This window comes from Manis pentadactyla, chromosome 5, assembly GCF_030020395.1.
Source record: "Manis pentadactyla isolate mManPen7 chromosome 5, mManPen7.hap1, whole genome shotgun sequence".
Taxonomy (NCBI): domain Eukaryota; kingdom Metazoa; phylum Chordata; class Mammalia; order Pholidota; family Manidae; genus Manis; species Manis pentadactyla.
Genome location: NC_080023.1, coordinates 25,404,612 through 25,432,126, shown reverse-complemented (window position 1 = coordinate 25,432,126; position 27,515 = coordinate 25,404,612). Strand labels below are relative to the sequence as shown.

The 27,515-nt window shown below is 34.1% G+C and overlaps 1 protein-coding gene across 8 annotated transcripts in view; it reads right to left on the bottom strand.

Moving 5' to 3' along the window:
* Positions 1–27,515, bottom strand: part of PCDH7 (protocadherin 7) — a 396,928-nt gene that overhangs the window by 179,397 nt on the left and 190,016 nt on the right. For 3 of the 8 annotated variants that reach the window (XM_036908429.2, XM_036908426.2, XM_036908425.2), the window contains one exon: positions 2,391–2,486. The exons of the other annotated variants lie outside the window; for them this stretch is intronic. In XM_036908429.2, coding sequence (XP_036764324.2) covers positions 2,412–2,486 — 75 coding nt within the window. In that variant the 3' untranslated portion in view covers positions 2,391–2,411. The remainder of the gene's footprint in view (positions 1–2,390; positions 2,487–27,515) is intronic. 8 annotated transcript variants of the gene reach the window in all.

Genomic DNA, 27,515 nt, shown 5'->3' with positions numbered 1-27,515 from the left:
CATTTTACTCAAAGGTTTTTGTAAGAATAAGGGAAGCACAAATTCATAAAGTTCTTTTTCTCTACCTGTACTGATTTTTTCCTCTACAGTTTTATTTCATATCCCTTTAAAATCCTCTCAGGGTCCATGGTTTTCAATGTTATGTTTCTTTCCGTTTTTATTACTTTTCAATTTATTCACTTCTCCAAATTTTTGTTTCATTTCTTTGAAAATGTTTTTCCTTCTTGTTTCATCCTCTTTTCCAGATCTGTATTTTACTTCTCCACTTTTTAATTTTCATGATAAACTGGTAAGACATTTTTCCTAAATGGTTCATATTTCCTTTACTTTCCTGTAATGTAAAAAATAATTTCTCTGATTACCTTTCCTCAAAACTTTAGAACATTTTAGTTGAATTTTCTTCTTCCCACATGAGATATAAGTATATCTATGCTTCTTTTCTTGCCACTAGATTTGGTACATCTAATAAAATGTAAATTATCTCTTTTCTGCATTTCTAATTATTGTATATTTATTTGGTTTTAAATTAAAGTTTCCATGTTTGGCAGAAAATAAATTATTTCTTCTGAGGAAAAATATGTTGAGTAATCTGTGAAACTAATAATGGTCAAGAACCACAAGTTAAGGGCAATATAGACAGAGTGGAGGGAATGAATGAGGGGAAGAGCCCGCATGCAGGTATAAAAGACAAACGGCTGTTTTGTAAGTATCCATTCATTTGTCCAACACTGAATAAGTAACCAACACTAGAAATAGAGAAAAGTTCATAAAGGATAAGACTGAATCACGTCCTCTAGTAACTCTGAGTTGAGTTTGTTTGGGAGGAACCAGGAGAAAGTTCATAAGGCATATCGCACTTTAGTCAATTCTGAGTGAACCTGTTGACACTGACTTTCTCCAAGCCTCACTTTTTTAATCTGTTAAATATGGGTGATAATATAATGCCTAACTTTGTTCCTTTATGTGGATGAGTTAAAAAAAAAATGAAGATTAAGCTCATTAACATTGTGTCAGACAGTAAATTCTGAGAACATGTTTGCTGCTATTATTATTATTGTGAGTTTTCCTAACAGACCTGAGAAAAGGGCCCTCCAGGTGGCACCAACTGTACAAAGGCCTGTGGACATGAGAGATGAGACCCACTTAGGAAGATGTGGAGGCCAGAGCACAGCATGCATCCAGAGTAAACACACAATATAAAGACCAGAAACATGTATAGAAACAGAATCATGAAGGACAAACTGTGATTTCAGAATTTTATCAGATAACAAGCCATGCATTCCTGTGTGAAGACTAAGGGTCCAGCCCTTAATGGTCACATGGGCAAAAATGAGTATAAATCAAAATGGTTTCTTTTGTTTACGTACACAAGTCTTAATTATGTTATCATTTCAAAGAATACCACAAATAACGCTGCCACACACATCCACACCTATAAACACACTCACTGTTTTTGTTCAGACGTCTGCCAATAATCTCCCTAGCCCAGAGGTAGTATACTAATCACATGTCTCAGAGATCCTGACAGAGTCACAACGATGTTAATACAGAGCCTGACACATGCTCAGAACAAGATCCTGCAGGAGCTAGGAGGACCAGTTCCTCCAGTGAAAAAGGAAATGAAGAGGGTGGAGTTTCCCTGTGATGACTGAGTGTTGATGTTTTATAGGTTATGACTCTGCTGGAGTTTGAGCCCTGAGGGACTAGCTCCTTTCAAAACGTAGCAGTCTGAACGGAGGTAATCCTGGGACTGAGAAAAGAAACATTTCCTTCCCTCTGCCTCACATGCCACTGGCTGAGTTGACAAAAGGAAGTTTTGCGGAAAGCAGTTAGCGTGCATTGAGCTCTCACATTTGAATGTCACAGCTATATAGGGTGTTTAGATTTATTTGAACTGGCTTCTGCTTAATTTTCTATAACCAAATGAATAAGCATTATCATTAATGTGCATGCAATTTTTATGCAGTGCTTTTGAAAATCCAAATGTTATAGTAGTTGAATTTTGAGTTAAAACTCACAAAGTATTCCCATTTTATACTTTCCAATGATATGTTATAAAACAGTTGTTTTTAGGCCTTTGAATGTGACATAGTTAAACATGCAAGTTTCATTTATTTCCTATATATTCAGTTGAGACAACTGTGTAACACCTTTCTCTAAAAATGATGTCATTAGCCCTTCCATATCTTTACTTAAAAAAAAAAAACTGTACAGGGAATTCTGAAATGTATAGCATGCTGAAATATGGGAAGATAGACTCAGGGCGAACAATTCTTCCACTCAGTAGGCCCTGTGTAGTGGATAAATGTGTCTTGTAAACGTAAAAGAGAGACTATTAATGGAGAACGCAGAAGAGGGACAGCTGCACTGCTTCATGAGAACCGCCATACCTGTTGATTAATGGAGAGGCCTTAACAGCACTCTTCTTCCATGCGTCTTGCCATGAGGAAAGGGGAGGAGGGGAAAGGTAGTGATGGCCGCAACACCTGGGGAAGGGAGATGGGGAAATATGTAAAGGGAAAATCAGCAGCCCCTACACAATGGTGTCCATCCACAGACCTCGCCAATAAAACAATTCTGAGAACTCTGAGCTTGCTTGCTTGCTTTTTTAAAAATCCAGATAAATTTCAAAGGTAATTTAAACAAATTAGGTACTTTGGAAGGTGGTAATCTGAACATCCTCACAGCTATCATCACCCATGTCTAGGGATGGGAAGGTGGACTGCTATACATAATGAGCTACCATCTTGCTTTTTTTGACTAAAGAAGGTAGCTTAAGCCAGGCCTTTGATATATGGACACAGAATTTTTTTAACAACAGATTTAGGAATAACTAGAGGATAAACAATACCAAATATACATGTATATTTTCCCCAACATAAAGTAGGATTATTATCATTTCTTCATTCTGCCTCAACCCATTTACTATATAATTGGCTCACAATGCACCTTCCTTTCTACATTCTCCGAAGTGTATGTAGTTTTGATATAAAAACAACTATAACTTGTTAACCTAATAAAAAATAAAGTTCGCAGAATCCCTACATACTGCAAGAGGTCAAACTAACAAAAGTTGTTAAAAGTTCATATTTTAATTATAGTTTTATAGCCATGGTGTAACCTCAACTGTATATGTTTTTAAAAGTATATATAGAAAAATATACAGAAAGAAATAAAGTGATGATGTTTAATAAACTTTTGGTAACAGTAAGTTATTTGAATTTTAATACTGTATAATTGCTTTAATAATATCAGTAGATGAGATACTACCACATCTGTAAAACAATGCTACAGATTTTGCTTAGTATTTAAAGAAATCTTTAACCTTGTATGTTTATATTTAAATATAAACTACGTATCAAAAATGATTATTTTATTATTTAGAGAAACTTTTATAAATAATGGAGATCAAGTTATAAAAATACATGCTTATTTTACGAAGAAGAGAAGAGGTATCTCACTGTGAGTTGGGGAGGTGCTGATAATGGGGGAGCTGTGTATAAGTGGTGCAAAGGGTTTATAAGAATCTCTACCTTCCTCTATATTGCTGTGAACCCAACTGCTCTAAAAGCAAAGTATTAATTAAAAAGTACTCAAAAGGAAAAAAGAAGTGCTGTTAAATTGAATAAAAGATGGGAATTCATTGTCCTTTGTGAAAAAAAATTCTTTGACCTCTCACACCAATATGGTTTTTAGTGTATTATTTATGGAAAGGCTGGAGCATTCTTGAATCTTTTCTCTAAAGACAGGGATTTTCACAAAATCATGATTGCATTCTTGTTTCTGAATGTGATTCTAACCTTTATTCCTGATGTTCAGGAATGCAGCTATCACAAAAATCTTTGGGGTTTGGAGCATGATAATCCTTTCGGTCTTGCCTTAATCCTGTTTAGACAGGATGACTCAAAACTTTCCAATTTCTCAACTCCTCTGGTCTTTGACACACTGCTTACCATCAGCCATCATCTCTGTTTAAAATAACATGACGCACCTAATGCTTAGGCAATAGTGTTAGTCAGCCCTTGAATTGAGAAATTTGGAAACTAATTAGTAATCATAAGAGATTAACATAAAAGATTTCTAAGGCATATGCAGTATCTAGGCCTGTTGAATTAAGTGAAACAAACTCAGAGCAGCAAGCTTAATTTTTATTTGATATGACTGGACATGATTCTTTTTTAGCTTTGCCTATTCTCTTAGAAATTTTAGATTTTGCATTTAATTTTTAAAATATTAATCATTAACAATTTGAAATTTAAATCCCCCCTTCAAAGTTAAAACCTATATATTTCATTAATATCAAAGTAAAAAAAAAATTAAACCTAATTCTTACATTTAAATATTCCTAAGTGATTATTTTGGGATCAGCATTTTGTCTTTGGAAGAATCAAATGTGGGAATGTCGCAAGCCAGAAATAACGGAATCACATGCTTTTAATTTGTGGCAAGATACTTGAATCTAAAGTAAAATACAACAATTTTTTTGTATATAGGTCCCTAAATATCCTAAGGATTTTATATATAGTAAATTCTTCCTTTGACCTTAGGAAGTGTATATTATTATTATGTAATGGATTTGCAAACTCACATTACAAACTATGAGAGATATAAAAATAACCAAACCTATATATGTGAGAAACTCTGGAAAATAAATACACATACACAAAACTCAGAACACTAATAGTTCAGCTAGTACAATGTATCAAGACGTAACAAACAATATAAAATTATTTTATAAATAGCTCAGTTTATAAGTGAAACAACATAGAATGGTACTCTAAAAGATTAGTCTGGAATTTTAAAGAATCATGAACAAAAGGTATATTTTTTTAATATTTGAAAGGTAGGGACCAGGATAATAAAATAATCCCTGGTATTAAGGGGTATTTGGTAGAAATTTGCTTACGGACAATGATTTGAGCTAGATTTTCCTCTGGAGAAGGGAAAAAAACCCATATGCTATATGAAACCAAAAAGTAGATAGAGAGATGGTTTGTGATTCTTACTTAGCAGCATTGACAGCAAAGAGTTTGTCATGAGATCGGTTTCCTAAAGGGAGAGGAATTCTCTGCCATATAGATGAAACAACAGTAACATCATAGAGAGTACCGTGGGTCAGCCCATTGTAAAGTCGGCTTCTTCCAGTTTATTTTTGGAAAACATGTACGATCAAGGTTGAATACTGATAGTAAGATACTGATACTAACGGCTGTGTAGTTTACTGACATAAGCACAGAGAAAACAATGTTGAACTATAAGGCCAAAGAATAAGGCATGCGTCTTGGTTCAGGTCTTCAAGCAAGACAATCTTTAAGTGGAGAAGAAAAACAAGGATCAAACAATAGGGCTTAGAAGTTAAAAGTGAAGACATAAAGGGGAATAAACTTTGACAAGATGGATACTGAGCTTCTTTGTAAAGACTAGGTAGGTTGTGGGTGAAGGATGGAAATCAGAGTTTGCAGAAAGGGAAGCTGGCCCAGCCTAACATAGTGCGGTGGGGAGGAGGTGGTTGAGTGCTGGATGGTCTGAAGTTAGTCCAACCAGAGTAGACTGTGTGGTGGGAGGAACACTAGAAGACACCTTGGCATGTAGGAGAGACACATAAAATGATACATTATAGGGGAGATTAATTAGGCAGGAAGACTGATGTTCTCTGCTTAATGCCTTTAAAACTTTATCAAAACCTGATGAGCCCAGTAGAAGTAAATGTTATTACCATACAGCATAAACATTCCAGATAACAGTATTGTTCCCTTACCCGTTTTGTGAGGTCCATTTTAAAAGTAAATTTTCTTTCACAATTAGAAAAGATACATTTTAACTCTGCGTCTCACTCTAAAACTTTCACAGTCTCTCACATTCATACCCAAGGCTCTTCTGAACGTGGGATGGACTGGGGTCATGCACTAGGCAATGAGAGGGTTCAGATTTTCTTTCATCCTCTTTCTTACTAATAGTGGCTGGAAAATTACTAAAAAGGGCATTTTATGAAACAATAATGCTAATATACAAAGTGTGAATGGGTAGGGCTGGAATATAGAGAGGCCAGCATGGTTGTTAATGCTATGGTGTGATGGGGTTAAGGTCTGCCCTGGGGGCTACAGGAAGACTGTGAACACCTACGCAGAGCAAGGAATGCTCCAGGCCTTGTAGCACACAGCACACTGCTCTACTGCACAGACGGCAGTTCCCAATTCCCTTTTTGTTAATGAGGAACAAAGAGTACTTCGTAAGTAGAAAATATACAATCATATGAACTGTGGATGATGTTATCAGTACACACTTAACTACTAAGACTACAGGAAGAAAAAAACAGAAAAAAGAAGGAAAAGAAATGGTGAAGGCGCCATCTGAAGTTTTCTTTAAAACAAAAATTTAATTAAGATGAAAGAATAGTTATTAATCCTTCATTAAGCTCTCTTTTAATAAGTGTTTGTAGTTATCCTGTATTGTATTTGTATTTCTAGGATTTAAAGGCATAGATTGCATAGCTTAATAGCAATAAAAATCAGCTAAGTAAGTGTTTAATGCTTCCAGCTATCAGCTTTAGTAAAACAATTGTACAAATGAAGAAATTAGGAAATAGTATTAAAGAGATTTAATTGTAAAATTTAGCTCTAATACCAAATTACATTTTAATTGAGGTTGATATATACAAATTTAAAGTATGATGTATTAATGCAGTAAAAAAATGAAATATCCTTTTGATATTTTCTCTTTATGTGAAGATGTTATTTTATTTAATGTTATATACTACTTCCTAAAATTAATTTTCATGACCAAATATGTGCCATATAAAATCTAGAGTTGTGATAAATTTTTCTGACAATTTTATTAAATTTCAAGATTTAGTTGCATCAAAAACAAAGCTTCAAGCCAATCTATAATATTTTGAATAAATGTTTTCAAATTTGTAATGTTTAAAAATCTGCTTTCTCTAAAAGCCTCACAATGTATAACTGTAATAGCATGCCCCACTATGTCTTTTATATAAACTAAAGCCTACCTGAGTACTCGGTTAATTGCTGATTAATATATTGGAGAATGTGCACTTAGAACTCTAACATTAATTAATACATGATTTTACTCAATTAACATAATTAATATTCTAAATTTACTGTTTTCTAAAATATACATTTGAATATGGATTTTTTTCATTCTCTTAATATAACTGAATAAATTTATAAAATTATGGAAAGCTTACATCCTCACACAGATGTTTATAGTCTCTGCAACTGAAGGTTGTCATATGAATTTGATTACTGAGTTTTGTTCATAAAATACATAATGAGTGCTCAATCTATGCTAGACACTGCAAACCCAAACACTGGAGTTTCGGGACTCATTTGCCTTCTTAAAAATCATAAAGGACCCAAAGTACTTTTGTTTTTATATGGGGTTTATTATCATTGATATTCATTATATTCAAACTTAAAATTAAAACACCTTAAAAACAATTAAGTATAAATGTATCTGAAAATAGACATAAATTAATTCCCTGCTGACATAAATACTTTATTTTTTTTAATTACTACTAAATTTTCCTAATCCAAAAAATTAAGAAGAGTGATATTGTGACATATGCTAATAAAGGTGTGTGCTATGCAAAGCGCTGAGAACCAGAGTATCAGCAAGGACTCCACAGAAAAGGTGCTACTTGTAGTAAACTTTAAAGAAAGAATTGGTCAACAGGAAAGAGATGTGCTAGAGACAGCAGGAAGGTGAAAGAAAGAGGTTAAGCCATTCCAGTGAAAGGACATGGCTAGACACATCCTGATGTAATGAACATGAAGAAAGAAACGGTTTTTTTGTTTGACAGATTTTCTTCAAAGCCCATCTGAGCCACTCACTGGCCGCATGACTGAATAAATCCCCTAAGGTCTGTGAATCTCAGTTTGTTCTCTTGTGAATGAATAAAACTTACAAATTAAAAATGTCCTGAGGATTGAGATGAGATATGTAAAGCATTTTCAAATACGAAAGCTCGTGAGAACACTCAATAATGTATTGTTTTTAGTTACATATTTAAGGAGAGTGAGTTGGGCATCATGCTGAGAACAGTGCAGTGAGGTGGCGGGGAGGGGAAGGAAGTTACAAACAGGAATGGAAAGGGCAATAATGAAGTGGAACTGGTGTAGAGGTCCAACGTGAACATGAGCGATTGGAAAAACAGAAATACAATAATATGATGTGAACTACCTTGGAAACTCCAAAGAGTATCGCTAGTCAGACTTTGGCAAGCCCACTGCAAATCCCTGATTTCCACCTACTGTCACCCCATCCTCTCCCAGGAAAACAAAGCAAAACAGGCTGAAATTTAGAAAAAATGTATTTCAAGATCTTCTTAAATATAAAATGAAATAGGTAAAGAATGACAGTGAGTGTGGGAACCTTACTTAAAAGAGAAATTTAACCAATGTCTTCCAATGGCTTACAGAAGTCTTTTTAACCTTCCAGCTGTCTTTGAAATCAGATTCCAAATTATGTTTTAGTAATGAATGAATGAATACATAAATAAATTATATTTAATCCTATATGAACAATGTATCAAGAATGTGAACTAAAAATTGTGATGTTCACAACCTGGATATGAGAATTAGTAGGCTCATAAAGTCTACTAATCGATGCTAATTTATCCAGAAAATATTTTTATTATGTGTGTTATACAGAGAATATTATGATTTTTTCCCCATGCTAGGTGTGTACCATCCAGATGCTATCTTTGCTCTCCTAAGTCCTTGATGATTAGAATGCTAAAAGAACTATTTCCCAATTACAAAATAAAGATTTTTCTGTTGTCATATCTTATATCTTCATTCTGTCATTTATGACACAGAGAAGAACGATATATTTAATAGAGAAGCATATCTTTGAACTACAAAATCCACTCTTCATGAAGGCCAAGGTTTAGAATTTTATGAAACACAATAAATATCCTGTCTCGGGTATAAACACTCGCTAGAGTAGTAAGTCAGTAAGAACAATATGAATGATCAGCAAGAAAAATATGAATTTTAGGTGAGAAAGTTTGCAATCCTCTGTATACAAAGAGTCTGGGATTAGTCTGTTCCTTTTCTTACATGTCATATTTTATACTAATAAATCATTCACTAATTTCTTGACCACCGCAATTCAACCCAGAGTGAATTACCAGAAAGGGAAAGAAAATAAAGCATAAAAGCCAAGGTAATAATGAAAATCATGGGTGGACCTTCGACCTAGAGACTATTAATTTATTATTTGATTAATTCAGCAATTATTTATTGAGCATCTACTCTATACCAGCCATTGCCCTAGTAGCTGGAGATGCAATGAACATGAAAACATGGTCTCCATTTTCATGTTGCATAATTAATCTACTGACAATTACTAGATAAGATATTTAATAAATAAATGCAGGCCTCCATTCTACCCAGTACATATACAAATAATTCTAGAAATTACTTTTCAAGAGAATGTTTTTATAAAAATTACTTGTAAAAATTAAACCAAGCTCTCTGCTTTATTACTTCTCAACCTTCTTACATCCTGAACTTGTAAATACAGATTTAGTAAAGCTCCATATCCAAGCAGACAGGTGTCTGCCTCCCAGAGCACTTATCATCTAGGACTACAAATGACTGTCCTAAGGGCTGAAATTAAATATTAGATAACTTTTACCTTCATTTCTCAGGTCTCATGTATGTGTGTATGCATGTGAGAGTAGTTTATAATCAATTTACTGTGATAACTCTAGGAAAAAATTTTCCTATTCAGCCATCCTTTCCTTGAGCACAGTTGGCATATAGGTTCTTCATTGAAATGTCTCTGCACAATTTTACTTGCAACCTCCCTCCTCTTAGTACCAACTACCATAGTCTATCTTTGCCAACTCAAACAACAGTTGTCAATTCTCAGTGAATTTAGCCACATAAATGTAATAGTCTACTAACAATTGGGAAACATATTTTTGTCAAAAATACTTAAGTCTTGAATGAAATTAGCAGAAGCTATGCAAAGCCATTTTGAGTTTACTCAAATGAAAATGAAAACAAAATGGATGATTTCCTTTGTAACATTGAAATAACTCCACTCTGCACTGTTATTTATAATTTTAAACCTCAAGGAATGATTATTCATAGATACGTAGAATAGAAAGAAAGTAAAAACAGTCTGTTCACATTACTCTTCATTTGCAATACTTTGCACAACGTTCTTAAAGAATTTAAATTTATTTTTAAAACACAAATTGTTCTTTGGCTATAAAACATCGCAGATGCTTAGTAAAATTCTTTTTTTTGGTATTATTTTCTTCTCAACATATTCATGTACCACCAAAGAGAGAAGCAGCATGCTCTAAGTTGAAATTCAGTTAATACATGAGAACACCTTGTAATACTGCCATTTAGATTATGTGAACTAAAATGCCAATTTGGGGCAATTCTATTCCCTCAAAGCATATATCTTACTTCATTAAATATGTATGAATTCATAATGTTTTATTTCAAGCCTATAAAATACAGTATACTCTTGAGAAATCTGACTGATGATAAAACTGCATGAGTGGTACATATGCACATGTTTTCATACTCCTGCAAAATTGCTGATTTCTTTTTATTTCAATCAGCTGTCTGAATTGGTTGACTAGCATCAAATTTAATAAACAGCATATGGGCCTGCTAATATATGTGAAGAACCTGTTCTTTCTTTATCCCCACATATATGCTCTTTTATATGTCAGTTAAGTTATACATTTCCTGGGTGGGAGGGAACTTGAAAATATGCCATATGCCACATGAATTTCATTGTAAAAATAATAGCTACCTTTATTTTAAGAATACTGCTGAAAAAGTGCCTAAATACTTTTCTTAGTATACTCTATTCTTATATAATGCACTCAAAATGCCTTTGTATTTTGCTGTTGCATTTTTTTCTATTTATAAAATATAACTTCATAAAATCATGTTTTGTGTGGCCAAACTCTTGAGTCTTTTAAAAATCAGTTCGCATGCCAATGAATAGCAGTTCGTTACAAGAAGAATCCTAAAATCATCTTTTTTATGTTAAGATTTTACTGATCCAATACACTGAATTTCTCAACAGAGTTTCAATTAAAATCAATTCAGAATGTGTGATGATAAAAACTTTTTAAAAGTTCAAGACCAAAACAACAACAACAACAACAAACAAACCACTCTTTAAATTGTGGATGAGACTTTTACAGTTTAATTCCTGGGAGATCAAGAAAGAGGTTAAATCTATTTTGATATGCCACATGCACTTTCTGAGCATTGGTTATAGTCCTGAATCCCTCTTGTCTCACACCAATATTCCTCATTCTGGGGTAATCACCGGTGTCAAATTCTGGACTTACGCTCATCGATCTTGCTCTGGTTTTCCTCAAACATGAATCCAAGCAATTTCTTGCCCTTAATTGACCCTTCTTTGTCAATACAAGAAACAGATAAAGAAACAGCTATGCCCATGGAACACTACGTTATGTGTAAGAGCATGTACTTCCAAAATAAATGTGTACTCTAAATTTTCCTACATCAAATTTAGACTGGCAAAGCCAGACCGTGCCTGATGAGAAATGCTAATGGCATACCTTTACAGTGGTTCATGCATTCGAGATCTGAAAGCACTACAGCATCGCATTTTTATAAGGCATCACTGGAATATTGTCCAATGTGAATATTAGATTCCTTTATAGAGACAGTCATGTTCCCACAAGCCATAAATTTAATAAAGCACCAGTTATATAACTTTCATTCTCACATTTACATTACCAAGTATTTTATGAAGCAATCTTCTTAGTCATAGCAGTGAGACTGTTCAATGATAGAAATAAATAAATAAATAAATACTATTTCAACATCAAACCCTGAACTCTAAAGGAAAATAACTGCTGGAGTCTCACAAGAATACAATTCACTACTAAAGATAATTCAGTTATCAGTAGGGTCTATCTTGGATTGCTGCCCTGAAGGTTTATGACAAGTAGTAGCAGAAAGACTTTATTCTAACAAGCATTGCTGAAGCCAAGGACAGAGCTGTGGCAGGGTTCCAGTGAGGAGAGGCAGAGCGTGAAAAGGCGAACATGCCACAGTATTGAAATTGTTATTATAAATAACTGGTACATTTACCTCGTATCATCATATATTCTCAACAGAAACTTGAAATATCAACTATGCCAGCGTCAGTCTCAGGGAACAGAGTTTCTTGTTGAGACCTGTTCTTATGCATTCACAGTGCCAGGCCTAAGTGCTCTTGGGGATGTTTCAACTTAAATTAAAAAATGAGATCCCTTGTAAGGAAAGCCAGACCTTTGGTTGTAAAGGATATTTGGAAATGATGAAATGTGAAAGGAATCCAGGGGAATAACCTTGAAGCAATATTTTAAAATACTCTAACTTAACATATACCTATTTTAACTAAATCAGCACAATTCTATAAGTCTGTATTGTAAAACTGTAAGTAAATACCTTATTCTTGAAGGGGGAAAAAGCAGTAGAAGGCATTTGAAACCCATAGCCTTAAGTTACCTTGCAGTCTCTTCGTTAGTATTTTACTTAAAGGATTATAATGAATTCCAGGTTGGCATGTTAAGCAATGAGAGAAAATGATGCAAATTTTAAAGGCACATGTACTACAAATTTTCTATTTGCCCTCTAATAAGGCTTACTTTAATATAAGAATATTACTTTTTACAATACAAAGTCTCAATATGCAGGGGGCTGTCCAGTTTGCAATTGAAACTACTGACTTTAACAGAGCATTTCCAAAATAAAATCTTTCTGAAAGCATAACTTACTACTCAAGTTATTTCCAAATGTGTTTTAGCTCTCTCAGGCTAGCCTGTCAAGGGTGATATGTGTGTGTGTGTATGTGCATGCATGCATGTGTGTTTCTGTGTTTCCCAGGTGAGCAATGCTGAGTCTTTTTGAAGTTTGTTCATGAATTTCAGAATGAGTATCCAAAACACACAACCCTGGGAAGTCAAATTCTCTACATGTTGAGCCATTAAATAAAATATTTGTCCTCAAAATTGTTAAGGAAGGCACATCAGGTACAAGAAGATAGTTCATGAAATCCAATCAATAAGAAGACCAGCTAAATGAAGTGAAGTGCAAAAAAAATTATAATGGATCCTTTTGCTCTTTGGAATCAATGGCATTCACCTTCCTTTAGAAAGAATGTGTATCTGAGCAATAACATGTAGCAATACTTCTCAAGCTGCTAAAATGAAAGAGCCCAGAGGCAGGCATCTCTCCATATAGCTGTGTTACATTTTCTGTTCTTTTTTCCTTTACTGAAGTGAAAGAATTGCCTTAACCACTTCAGAAATGCCCTGACTTCTTAAGGAAGGAAATGAAGGCCTTAGCACTGGTGCTAAAATGTAGATGATAATTACAAATGAGCAGCAGGGGCAGATGGGGGCTTTCGGTTGCTTAATGACTAGGTCAATTACTGGCAAACAAAATATGCCGCATTCTCAATGAAAACAGATATTTTTACTTAATTCCACACTGTAATATTCATCATCTTGTCTGCATGTGTGTTCCTAAATACATGAAGTGATCCATATGTCAAATTAATAAAACTATCTTTTTATTAGTAGGAAAGACAATTTACAATATCTTAAATGCTAGCACCAAGTGAGCCATCAATCAACCTTTGTAAGGCATATTTTCCCTTGACTACAAAAATATTTAATAAGATATACTTGAGAATAAAGGACTCAGAAATTCTTCTCTGCAGATGATATATATACACCTTAACTTGTTTATACCAGTGATTTCAAAATTCTTTTCCAATTTATTTTAATTCTTTATCTTCTTATTCTTAAGCAAATTTGAGCAAGTTCAATAATTAATATCAACTGATAGGCATAATTAAAATAAATATTTCTTAGAGAGGCAGGGGGTTTGTGTTGCAGTCAAAAATATGTGTACCCAATTTTTGAAATTGCTAAGATATTTCCAAAGTTGATCACAGACTATAAAAACATATTATTTAACAAAGTACAATAGTTTTGAAGATAGCAATGTGTATATGGAAGTGTTTCTTTCCTATATTTATCAGAGAGGAAATTTTGAAAGAAAAACCACTAAGAGTTTATACATTTAACTTACTTTTTTGCTTATTTTGAAATTTCCAATATTACTGAGACAATATTAAAAGTATTAAATAAGCTGTTTAAACATCTTTTAGTGCTTGCTTTACTGAATGGTTTGCATAATTAAAAACTTAATTGCTTCGTTTCCACAATCTTTGGGAGTCCTGGGACCAACTGCAGAAGCAGGCTCCTAATGCTGTATTTTCTTATGAGTAAGCATTATCCTGTTGAATGAAGCTCCTTTCCTATCTTGGCAGAAGGACACAGTGAAGATGTGTGTGTGTGTGTGTGTGTGTGTGTGTGTGTGTGTGTGTAGACTGAATTCCCAATTAACACAGGCATAAGAAATATAACTATTAAATGTAACCAGTGAATAAAGCACCTTTAATAATCCTTACCCTATTTGGGGTATACTGTATTTCATTAAGCAGCTCATGATATTGAGTCTATTATCTTGTCACTCGATGAAAAAACAAAAATGAAAACAACTATTAGCCTCTTCCTGATTTTTATGATACAAACACTCGGCTACTTCACTTATGATCCCAGGTATCAACATTTATTTCAAACTACAAATTAAACTTGTTCTTAATGATGAGATAAAATATTGTTTACACAGGTTATAAAAAAATGCATTTTGTTTTAGAACTCACACAAATAAAAAGAGGAATTCCCTTAATGTCCCTGTAAAGTAGGAATGGATTATTGCCTGCCTTAGACAATGAGGCAGTAAGATCAGTGATTTGCTCAAAACTACACAATAAATTAATGCTTCTATTAAGTAGAAAGTAAAAACTAAATTTTTCCTACTGAAATATGTTTTTAAAATAAAAGTAATTATCATGACTACAGCAGGTTTTCCTGAGCTTTGAATGTCGTGATGCAAATGTAGCCCTTTGTAGCTAATAGCAATAAAGCAAGATTAACAAATAACAACAGCTACTATGAGTTGAATACATGGTATTATCAGTTATTAACCATAATTCTACATATATTCTCCCCAGTTTCACCTATAAAATGCAGATAATTTTACCTTTCTCAGAGTGATTCTACAAAGCAAATGAACATTATTTGCTTTATATTCAGGTTAGCTCTAATGCACCATAAAAGTATTAGTTTATTATTTGAATTTTTCTTTACCCTTTTATCATTTATTTTTAGTTACTTAATAAGGATCCTATTTCATCATTATAGTACCTTTTTGACAGAAAACTATCCACTGTATGCCAGATTGTTCTTTTCTGGCTTTTCTCCCTTTGTGTAGCTGTGTATGAGAGGGAATTACAAAGTCTACAATTCCTTTGTGTCTGACTTCATGAGGAATTCATCTAGTTAGGATCCCTTCAGTTGGGGTGTTTTGCACTGTGTTGTCAAATTACCTCAAATACTCCCAAAAAGTTGATTTCTACAATTACAATGTATTTAGCTTAATTAGCAGTTTAAGTAGAGAAATTAATAAGTACTATGAATTGGTGCCTAATTGGCAGAATCGATCCATACTCTGTGATCGGTGATCATTTTTACAAGGCTTTTCTTACTGCTATTAATATTTGAGAGCTGTCTGTAATCTCAGCCTTTTAGGAGCTGCTTTGCTACTGGGTACTGAATGATCTTTAATAACTATTTGATGACTATCTCTGTAAGCTACTGGTTTCAGTCATTTACTACTCCTTAACAATAAATCCAGAAAAATATATGTAGGTCTCCTAAAGGCAGAAGTCAAATACCTGCAGAAAATAATGTGAAATTTTTAATATGTTTTCTTTGTGGTTTTCTCAGAATTATATCTGCTATAAATATTAGCACTTGTTCATAGAAGATAGAGAGCCATGTGCTCTGAGCCTTGACAATCAAAAGGGAACCCAAAAGGGACTAGAAACCACTCTTTGTAGCAAACTGTGTGAGCCCAGAGAACATTTCTGTAGGTATTGAAAGCAAACACATGTGTAATAAATATTATGAACACAGTGAGTCTGATTGAATGTGCAAAAAAACTGTAGAACCCAAAGAATCTTTAAAGTATCTATAAATATGTGAACATAGCATATAGCCAGTTAATACAGTTTTATTAAATGATAACTATCTAAGAAAATGTATTTTAGTGTATAACTGCATGACAGCCTTTTAAAGAAGATGGTAATTATTATAATTATTATAATATTATCCCTATTTTGTAAGTGAGTTATAGAGTACCTGGACTTATTCAGGTCCCCTTTCTGAAAATATGATGAAGCTTGAACTAATGTGGGCATCAGCAAATGTACACATTATATTACATCCTAGAACACAGCAGAATATAAATTTAAGAAGGACATTTTGAAACTGAAAACTTATAGATCAGACTTTTCAAACAAGTACCCAAAAGGAATACAGAAAATTGGTAGTCCAAAATGATTTAAATAGTCTTTTGAAAATGAATTACTTAAGCCTCAAAATGTTATAGACAAGGTATTGTAAGGGAGAAAATGTGCCTGGGAAGGTGAAGTGGGAGAAGCAAAGGAGTAAGTTTATTAGAACAGATAAAATAAAGAAAAAATATGAACCTTCAGAGTCGATCTGTGGGCCAGTCCTCTAATCCTCCTTCAGAAGTGACATGACTATCAGAGAACTCCAAACTTTCCATTAGGGTATGGCAGAGTAATGTTATTTTTGAAACCTTAAGAAAAATACCAAAGGCTAAGTAATCAAGTCAGATGTCCTGTACTTTGTGCTCTGAAATAAAATGTGGCTACTTAAGGAAAACACACATGGGAACCTCTAAACCCATGGACAATTGATAGAACTAATTTAATAGCTACTCAATCCCTAGGGGCATAGATAATACTCAGACATGGGCTGCAGAAGAAAAGCATGTGGGTTTGATTTCACAAAAGAGGATAAAAACGGTCTGGGGCTGAAATAGGCAAGAATTAGATTTTAGATCTTCATTGTTCTGGGAGAAAGAGATGAACCAGTGTTGTCCAGGAAACTAGAAGTGTCTCTTAAAATTGAATTCTCAAAGAACTAGTGAAGGCTGAATACAATTGATCACACTGAATAAAGGGCAGTAAGCTTACGGGGAAACACTGATAAAATATGGTTCTGTGTGAACACCTTGCTTCCAATCACCTGTTCAAGGGTGATGTATGGTTAACAATGTCTCTACCAAAGTAAAGGGAGAGAATAAGGATTGGGCCCTAAAACTCAATTTCCCCAAGTGTTTCTATCATTGAAGACTGAGTTTATCTTACATGAGAATTATCAAAGAAATTATGACTATATAAATTATAATGTTAAGAATGACATGTCAGCCTGGGAAATGTCTTTGATACACAATTTTGAGTGTCAGGCGCCACGTACTCAAGAGTTACAGCATGAAACTCTTCCCAGTAAACAACAAAATTGATGGATAACTTGTTGAATGTTTAGATAATGCCAAGACACCTTACAGAATGGGCCAGAAGCAAGGAGGGAAAAGAAGTCTGGCTCTATCACCATGCCTGGAGCTGATACTGAGAAAGGCATTTACATATTTTAAGGAAAAATTTACAAAATCCTTCAGAGATGACCCAAAATGAAGAGAACACAAATGCCAACAAGGAACACAAGCTAGAGACACAGGGTCATGGCTGGTGCCAGGGACTGAAAGGCTGTGGATTCAGGGAGCCCCAGCAATCCGTCTTTCAGGATGTGCTTTCAGTCAGTGGTGCTCTTGTTCCAGCCGACCGCATCCAGCCTCGCTGGGTCTGGGTGGAATCCTCTTGCTGATTCCATCTTTATCAGGCTGTCTTTTAAGAGGTACGCTGATTTTGCTCAGGTCTCTATAAAAATAAGGAGTATTGCCTTGGAGAGAAAACAGGGACTTTCCTATTTCTTGAAAGGGATAATATTCTGTTCAGAAGTTATAAACTGATATTCTAGTTTGACATGAGGATCTTGTAATATTGTTGAGAATTGGTCTTGAATCTGTACAGTTCTGTGCACTGATGAAATTGTGATTTTTGGATTAAGAAAAAAATGTCCATGTACTTCCTAGAGGCCACTTGGTAACCAGACAGGTAGCCTTCGGGCACAAATCACATTTTCATACACTCTATTTGGTTCTTCAGTAAAATGGAGAGTGCATTTGCAGGCCAAAAATTTTCTAGATATTCTAATGAATCAGATACACCCATGTATGACTAAATAGGAGCTGCAGTATTTTTTTGGAAATTATTATGTAGAGATTGGTTAGATTTTCTTGGGCTGGAAGACAAGTTTATCAATATAGTCCCTATTCATAATTCCTACTAAGCAACAATGAACACAGAGAAAGGAGAATAAATTGTGACACTGATGGCTGTCCTCCTTACATAAAAACAACATCAAAGGTGACATTTACTTGGCAAATAATTACTAGGAAATCTTTGCACATAATATTTTGGAGGCACTTCTTCCCTTGCATGGCGTGCTAGCTGTGGTAAGCATCTTTGACATTTTGACATAACATTTTTGTGGTGTCGTTCAAATATACAACAGACTGGAACTGGACCACCCTTGTACTATATTATTTGAATTTATTTCTCACTCAAATTCCATTTTCATTATTTTCTGTTTTGAAACATACCTATTTGCATAGTATTACTAACAACTGGTAACATTATTACAGTGTCAAGAATCCTATAGTCACAAAATAAAATGTTTTGATGATAACCAAGACAATGTTATCAATTATTGGATCTCACTAAAAATGCAATTAGTCAGAAATGTTATTTAAATTTCAAGCCAATGAGATGGACAAATGGTGGCCCAGGATAAAATAAAACATAAAGGTCATATTAAAGGCCAAAACTCATTTAAAAGAGTAATTATTATATCACTCAAGGAAAGATAGCATCAGTTATTATATAGAAATTTCAAACTCTGTAGTATTTTAAGAAAATTAAAAAAAAAAAAATCCTGAACAATGAAAGTAGAAGACGATTAGAAGTTCATTAAGATTGGGGCCAAGGGATGCACCCATGTCCTGCCTCTAAGAGTGACATTGTAGTGAACTTGTTGACCTGAGAAAGAAATTCTCAGTATGTCTGTACACTGCATTTCCGGTCTTCTGCTATCTCCAGCGTCCCACTTCTATCGGACCTCTAGCAATATCGTTTCCCCTAGTCCATATACCTCAGTTCAACAGTATTTTTCAATACCTGTGTGTAGGGATTATTCCAGACGTACCATGCTATGTTAAACAAGGCAAAGGTGGTATCCTCAAACAGCTCACAGTGTAGTGGGAGAAACAATATATCTCCCAGCTGGGTCTTCTAGAGCTCTTTCTTCATTAAGCAAGGTCTGCCTGTTCTTGGGCATACTTTACTTTCAACGCTGCATCACTGGACATTTGAGAGCTGCTGTTTTGCTGATTCGAAACTTCCCTCTATCCTGCCACAGTTTTGCCTGCTTTGCTTTAAAAAAAATCCTCAGTAACCCTCACTGAAACTTACTTCTCCATTATTTTATTTTCAGTATCTTTTCAGATTCTGTGTTGGGTATTACGTCTTCTCTGGTGTCATATGCTTAATTGATGTACTCATATATTCTCAAGATTTCATAATCAACCAGGGTTCTGATGACTCCTAAATTTATATTTCTGCTATTTATTTATACTCCCATTCAGATGTACATTTTAAATAGCCGGCTATGTGTCACCTGAATTTCTCAAAGGTACCTTAAATCCATATGTCTTAATCAGATTCATTTTCCTAGAAACAAGCTATTCTTCCATTTTCCCAGGTTGACAAATAGCACTACTGTTTCACCATCTTCTTAGGTGGTATCATTTGTATCACTCATTATTCTCTATAACCTTAGCCATATTTCTGCTTATCAAATCCCTACTTACCTATCCTTCAAAATTTGGCTATGCTTTTTCATATCTCCAACTCACATCCTCCTCTGGTTCTGGTAGCAATTAATCTCTCCATATAGAGCCTCCCATGCCTTTACTTTGAAAGATCTAATTCTGTACATGTCATTCTCCAGCACAATATTCACATGCTTTGAAGACAGAGAGCATGTCTCATTCACCTTTGAGTCCTTCATGGGAATTTTCATAGTAAGTGCTCAACAAATGGACATTGAACTTAATGCATTCTCACAATACTCCAAATTCCCTATTCATTGTATAAAGTTCCAGCTATAGCTGCTATTGACCTTTTGCTACAAAGGCTGAGTTGGGAAATACAGCCTCACACTGAAGAAACAATGTGTATAATTCACTATAGGGCACTGTGGCTCATAGGAATGCAACCTCAGGGAAGCATACCCCTTTCAGATCATATGTGGGTCCCCCAAGAACCTCACTGATGTAGATGGTGAGCATTTCAGAGCAGAAATAAAATCAAAAAATATATTTTGCAATACAAAGGAAAGAGCACATGCTTTTTAAACAGCAGAACACTGTTCTATCTTGTTATTACTAAGTATTTTATAGCATTTATCACAGATTTCATTTGAGCAAACAGTATCAAAAATTGGTTTCTTTTGAGATTATCATAGTTTAGCAGTTGGAAATCTGTTTAAAATTTTCATTTAAATTTAAATTTCACTTAAACTTGCATACATTTCAAATATTTTCTCATTTTGTAATTAATTTGTAATTATATTTTCTGGACAGTAATGAGAAGGCAAATTAGATAATGAGACTAATGTCAAAAAATTTACCCATAAATTATTCAAAACTTATCAGAAACAGTCATTTAAAACAAGGCAACCTATCACTTATGTTTCAGATAGAAATGCAATGTAACATAAAGACAAATACCCATAAACTTAACTTTAACCTTCAGATAGCAATTACAAAAGCAATTTTTATTGTAAAAATCAAGGAACTAATTGTTTTTTTAAACAAACAAATGAACTTAATCTAATCCAATCTACTCTACTGTAATCCAATCATCTATTCAATATGAGTAATACAACTGGTCTTCTGAAAAGAAATAATAACTTCAAAAGATTATTTACAGGCTCTCATTAAGTTTGAGAGGCTTTTGAAAATATATATTTTTTTTATTAATTGTCCGTATTCATGAGCAGGGAGAGGACAGAGACATAAAATTCATCTTTTCTGTATTTTAGACCTGGATTTAGTGTCTACTGCCAATTTCATCAGTGATAAATTCTGGAGTTTTTTAACTAATTATATTTAGTACTAAAAAAAGAAAAAGAAGGAAGACACAGAATAGTAAAGCACTAAAGTAAATTATTTGACTTTATTTGGTTTAACATGAAGCTTCCAGATCAATTTAATAATTACTTCTAAACAATGTGGAAGATAGGTAGATAAAAAGAGAAAATGCAATGTACATAACATTCCAAGGCCTTCCAGCCCAGCATGTTATTTATAAAATGCAACCATTTCAATAAGTGCATTTAAAATAGTTTCATTGCATTAATTTTCCTCTTCCTCCTCTGCACTTCATGGCACTCTGAATGTCTCTATAGAGCTTCCTCCTTTTAACATTTTAGTGAATTTGCTGGAATCAAGGTTGTATCTCCCCAACAGAAGGGCTTTCACCATGAAGGCAGGTGCCCTTTCTCCTTCACTTCGGCTTCCTTATAAAACCTTGGTCCAACTTCATTTTTAACGCATGTTTGTTGAATCCAAATGAATAAGTATAGCTTTGTCACCATGTAATTACCTCATTAAATAGAGATGGGAAGGATATTATTCTGCTTTGCCTTATTTAAGATGAGAATGCTTTTCTTAACAAAAGTTACCTGCAATAGAAGAGGTAACAATGGAGAGTGTTTTACCCTAGAAGAGGAATAGCGAGGCGAAGCAGTCTCTCACTCAGCGAGTTAACCTCGGAGGTTGAGTGCTAACTACACTGTGTGAGCCAAGTTCCAGAGTCCCTTTATCACATCGAAGATGTGTAAGTATTTTCATATTTCAGCAACACCAAGTTTTTATACATAACTCTAGAAAAAAATATCAGAGGAAGAATGGAGGTGTGCACAATCTATAAGCAAAAAAGAATGCAGGAAATATGGGGTCAGTACCATAACTAAGTAAGGAGATAAACATAGCATGCATCAGCTAACAAAGGTGCTGAAATTCAGAGAAGCAAAGGCTTTGAGAGTCTGGAGACAACACACTCAATAACTGACCTCCAAAGTCACTTTGAGATGTGATGAGAGCTCATTCCCTCCTCCAGTATCATGAGGGTTCAGCATAGTGATCTAGTTTTAAAGGACCAAATTAGAAGAAAAAGGGTCACATGGCCACAAATTTTATCAGTGTTAATTATAAATACTGAGATTAAAAAAGAAAGGACTTAGCATTCGGTAAGCATATTAATCGAGCACTCTTCTCAGCTCGATTTCCTGTCAATGTGAATACTTTGCAGGAGTTCAAAGGGAAATATACACCTGAAGAATAGGCATTCAACTGGAATACTAAGTACAAAATGTAAAAACATTAATTTAAAAAGAGAAAAAAAGAATGTAGGAAGACGACAAGGGCTTCTCTCCACCTTGAATGACAAAGAGCACAGAGTTGGGTCCATGTGATCCTAGAAAATATAATCCTTCCTTCCTCTCATTTTAGGTCCTTGGTATCTTTAAACATTCCTGCGCCTGGGTGCTACCCCTTGGCGCCCGACAAAAAATCAGAAACTGATGGAGAAGTATTCGAGGTGAGAATATTGTTCTTATCAGTCATTTTAGAATGCTATCTTTGTGAGACTAAACATTTTAAGATGCTTTTGTGATTAAGCCACTGTGCTATGTCAAATCTACCTTAAGTTAATAATCATCATAATTATTTATCAGTGCTATTTAAATAATAGTGGTAAATAATTTTATCATCACTTAATAGAATGAAGTTATTGCCACTCCCATTTATTTATAAATTATTAGGTGCTATTATCTCAGTTTCTCCCACCAACCTATGATTTATTAATGAAGGAAGTGAGGCTAAGAGAAATCAGAAAATTATACTGCTAGTAAGAGAAGAAACCAGGATTCAAACTGTTGTCAATAGATTTCAAAGCCTGTTTTGCAAGCCCCTACTTTCTATCCACAACATTGACTCTCCTGTAGGACAATATCTTCTTTAGATTCTTTCAGATTGTGCTGCTCATTTTACTGGAAAGCTGGTGTAGCACACATCCTGATTGCCCGAAATGCTGCTTTGGGTCTTTATAATCTCTATAATCTGTCTCCATCACCACTATGAAGAAGTAGGAGTGAACAGGGCCCTCCAGATGGGGGCATGCGGACTTGGGGATACTTGGAAAAAAGTAGAAAATACAGTCTGACACTAGCAAATGTGAGCAAATGGTGAAATGCGGAACCATGAACGTGAGCGCCTTCCAAAGTATATTAGTCTCTTCCTACAGAAAAGAAAAAAGAATGCTGGGCATTTGTTTTGAGGTATTATGTTTATGCCATTAACAAGTATGTGAGCATCTTTGGAGAGGGAAGAGCAGCCTTGCTGCTTAATTCAATCTAAATGAAAACAGCAGAGAACAACAGTGACTAGATAGATGATGGTGCCTTACAGAAGACTGGTGAAAACTGGGTGGGTGGGAGAAGAGGGGAGAGAGTCAGGGTCCTTTATCCAGCACAAAAATATGAGTTTAGTCTCCATTCTCATTTCTCTTGGTCATATAAAAACAGTGCTTCATTCCCAAATGATATTTCAAATATGCTATCGTTTATTTCTGAAAGCCATGTGAAAAGTCCATGGCAGACCCAAAATGGGTTCACAGCAAACTGTAGGTTCACAGGGTTCCGTACCACATTTTAACCCTCAAGGACAATGTACACACTATTTAAAACATGTAGATTGAAGAGAATTGAGTAAAACAATAATTAAGCTTACTCTATCTTATATGTCTGAAAGAGTAAGGAAGTTCAGTATTTGGGAGTTCAAAAGTATTGGCATGTAAAAATAAAAATTATTTTTTAAATACCTGAGGAAACCTGGAAGCATACAATTAATTAGGCATTTAGAGTGACCAAATTTCTGACCTCACTTAACTTTTTAAAACCTGCCTTTTGGATCAGCTGCTATTTTCCTATTTTAGTTTATTTCTGTTATGTTATTTGTAAGTTTACCTAGAGGAAAACATACTGTTTGCTACCTTTTGTTCACTTTTGCTCTGACCAAAGCTTACATTGTCAAGGAAGAAAGTAAATATTGTGAGATCACTTAATCATAATTAATGTTTTTACAGGGCATTGTATCCAGGGCCAGATCAGATCTACAAATGGTTCTTGCGTAGTGTGATTCCAAAACTATCTCCAACAGTGGCCCACTGTGGTGCCAATCTTTCTACCCACCTGGCCAGAAATCACACCATTTGACTCAATCCACTTCTTGGATTTAGGTCATACACACATTATCTACCATTAGAATGCAAATATGTGGGTTGTGAGGAAGGCCCTGGAATTACTTCTGTCCTGCCCACCTTAAACATATTATCAAATTCACTCACCATCTCTCTCTATGAGACCCACAGCTCTCTTTCTGTTCTGGAGAGTAAAAGATAAAAAAAAAATTGGATAAAAGTTGAGAATCAGAGATTGTTGGGTCTAGATGTGATTCTAGAGTTAATTTTGTCAGTTACCTTACAGATGATCACAAGCAGACCAAAAAGGAGTAAGTCATCTACCCGATTGTATGGTAAAATTGGGAATAAAGGTCAAATAGGGTGACTTCCTTATTTGAGTCGTTAAACACTGTATATGATTAAATGATGCATAGCAAAGATAAGCTGCCTTTGTAAAGATGATTCAGGGGTAGACTTTGGAAGAAGAAGACCCATGGCACAGAGGCAGGGACCAAGATAAATAATGACCAGAGACTTAAAGAATCACTTAAATACCATGACAAGAGAAAGTCTGAAGTGCCTCACATAGTTAAGATAAGGGCAAGCTCTTGTGTAAACAATATGTGCCTTTAATGAGATGTTGCTTTTAAGAATAATATTTGGATTTCACTTGAATTTCCAATTCATTACAGGTTTCAATTAATTTAACATTTTCACTATCAAATGTTTTATCATTACTCAACTTCCTACCATGAACTTCGTATTTCAAAATATTTTATTTCACTAAATGTATTTTAATGAAATAATAAAAAACCAATTTCCCCAATCTTATCAAAGGAGCAACATGAAATAATCATAATATTGGTAATAATTAATGAAGGGCAAAAAGAAAATACACTGGTGAACTTTTTCATGAATAAATGTATAATTCATATGGGATTTCTTAAAATATTTTTAAAATGATATTATTTCCATTATTACTTGCTGAGACCTGTGCAATAAATACTTCAGATTTGGAATTATCAAAATGGTGGGACTCATTCAAACGATTCCATTCAGGTTCCAAGATATTATGTTTATTCTTACAGTGTATTCTTTTTCCTAAGATAATAAGAGAATAGAACTTCTTACACCATTTGGCTTTAATGTGGGTTATATAGGGCAAAGTTTGTTATAAAAAAAATTCCACAGCCCACTTTATTATGCTAAAATCTAGAAGGCAGATAAGAGCTTTTGTAAACAAAGCACATTACACTGCCTATCTCCTTAAATTTTCCTATGTTTTTGGTATTTCTTTACTACGGCATCTGTGATGACTTACTTTTTTCATTAGCTCTCCCAACCTATACTCAGTTTGCATCATGACATTGGAATATTATGTTTTGCACTGGAAATTATCTTCTAAAATTTACAATAAATGTTAATCCAAATAATTAGTTATAACTGCATTGTTTCACATAGGTTAAAACTCACGGACAATATCTGAGGTAATAATAATTAGGGACTAGGACAGCATCCAAAATGGTATTTTCATGGAAAATCCAATACAAATCCTGATTAAAACCTAACCAAGCAAAACACTGCAGATTACCTGGATTCCAATTAAATGTGACAAATGAATAGTTGACAGGTTTCAATTCCAATTCTATTTATGTCAGAATGATCCATTAATATTGAAGATGAAATTATCAGAATTCAAGCAATACAATTGCACTTTATGCCTAGATAGTAGTCTAAAACTTGGACCCAACAAAACTCTTAACTCAAATGTCAGCTGCTACATTTGGATCACCCAAAGTGAATCACATCTCCTTCTGTCATTACCTATAGATCAGGCCTAACATGAATCACAGCTAACAGATGACAAATGGCTATATAAAACTCTGAATTTCAAGTGTCAGTCACATATAAAATCAGGAAAAATCAGTTATATTATCATGTGCTTGCTGTTGACAAGACTGAAAACATGGTTAAAAATAAAAGACTTCTTTGGGAAATGTTTCTCAGTTAACTTTCTAGTTTCTTATCAAGCTCACCTGTTAAGTTATCCGTGACATGTATGTGTCCTAAAAAGTAACCGATATGTGTTGGTCATATATAGTTATGTTTATTATCTATCGCTTTCTTACTTTAAAAGTGTCAGATCCCCTTAAACTCAAAAAACAGAAAATAACATTAAAAAGTCATTTTAAAGTCATTGACACCAAGTATTTTCTATTAATATAGCTGACATTCAAAAAATAGTCTTAGTAGTATAATATGTTGTTTATAGTGAGATAGTACTTTTTAAAATGAAAGAAAATTATATTATATCATCAAATGTAATTGCACACATAGTAAAGCCCTTAAATTAATCCATCTTCCTTAGGGGTGTGTGTGTGTGTGCATGTGTGTTTGTATTATTATAGTATAGTATTTTTAACTTAATTTTTACTTTTGTGCAGCATCTCAAACATATTTGCCTTCAATGTATACTCATTAGCATTGCAATTCATACAAAAATGTTTACACTTATTTAAAAAATACCCTAAAAGGTTAATTCTTAAAAATCACATCAAACTCAAATCCACATAAGCCACACACTAGCATACACACAGGTAAGCATGCTTTTGTAGCCCTAGGCAAAATGCTGTTTAAACTCTGGATAATTAATCAAGAGGGGTATCAGTCATCAGACTCTAATATCATATCCTCTCATCCAGATAACACTGTAAAAAAAAATAATTTTTAGCATGATTTAGTTTAGCAATAATTTCACTTGGGGTCATTTATGATATATTACTCTCTGAGGTTGGATTTTAATATTCATAGGTAAAATTTCAGAATAAAAGCAGACTTTCTCCTGCATTAATATTCTCTATTTGCATAACATCACTAACAAAACTTGTATGTAACAAAAAGTGTAGGTCTTATAGCACTTCAGGAGTGGGAGGCTGAAAGACAAATCCATTTTGAGTTTTCACTAGAGGTAAGATATGTGTGATTCACCTTCCTTCCCCTAATATAACTACATCTCTTTTTATATTTAAAATAATAATAAAATTAGTAAGAATATTACCATTCCATATTTGATACAACCTGCTCCTCAGGCATTTACTTAAAACCTGAAGTACAAAAAAGCAATCACCTAA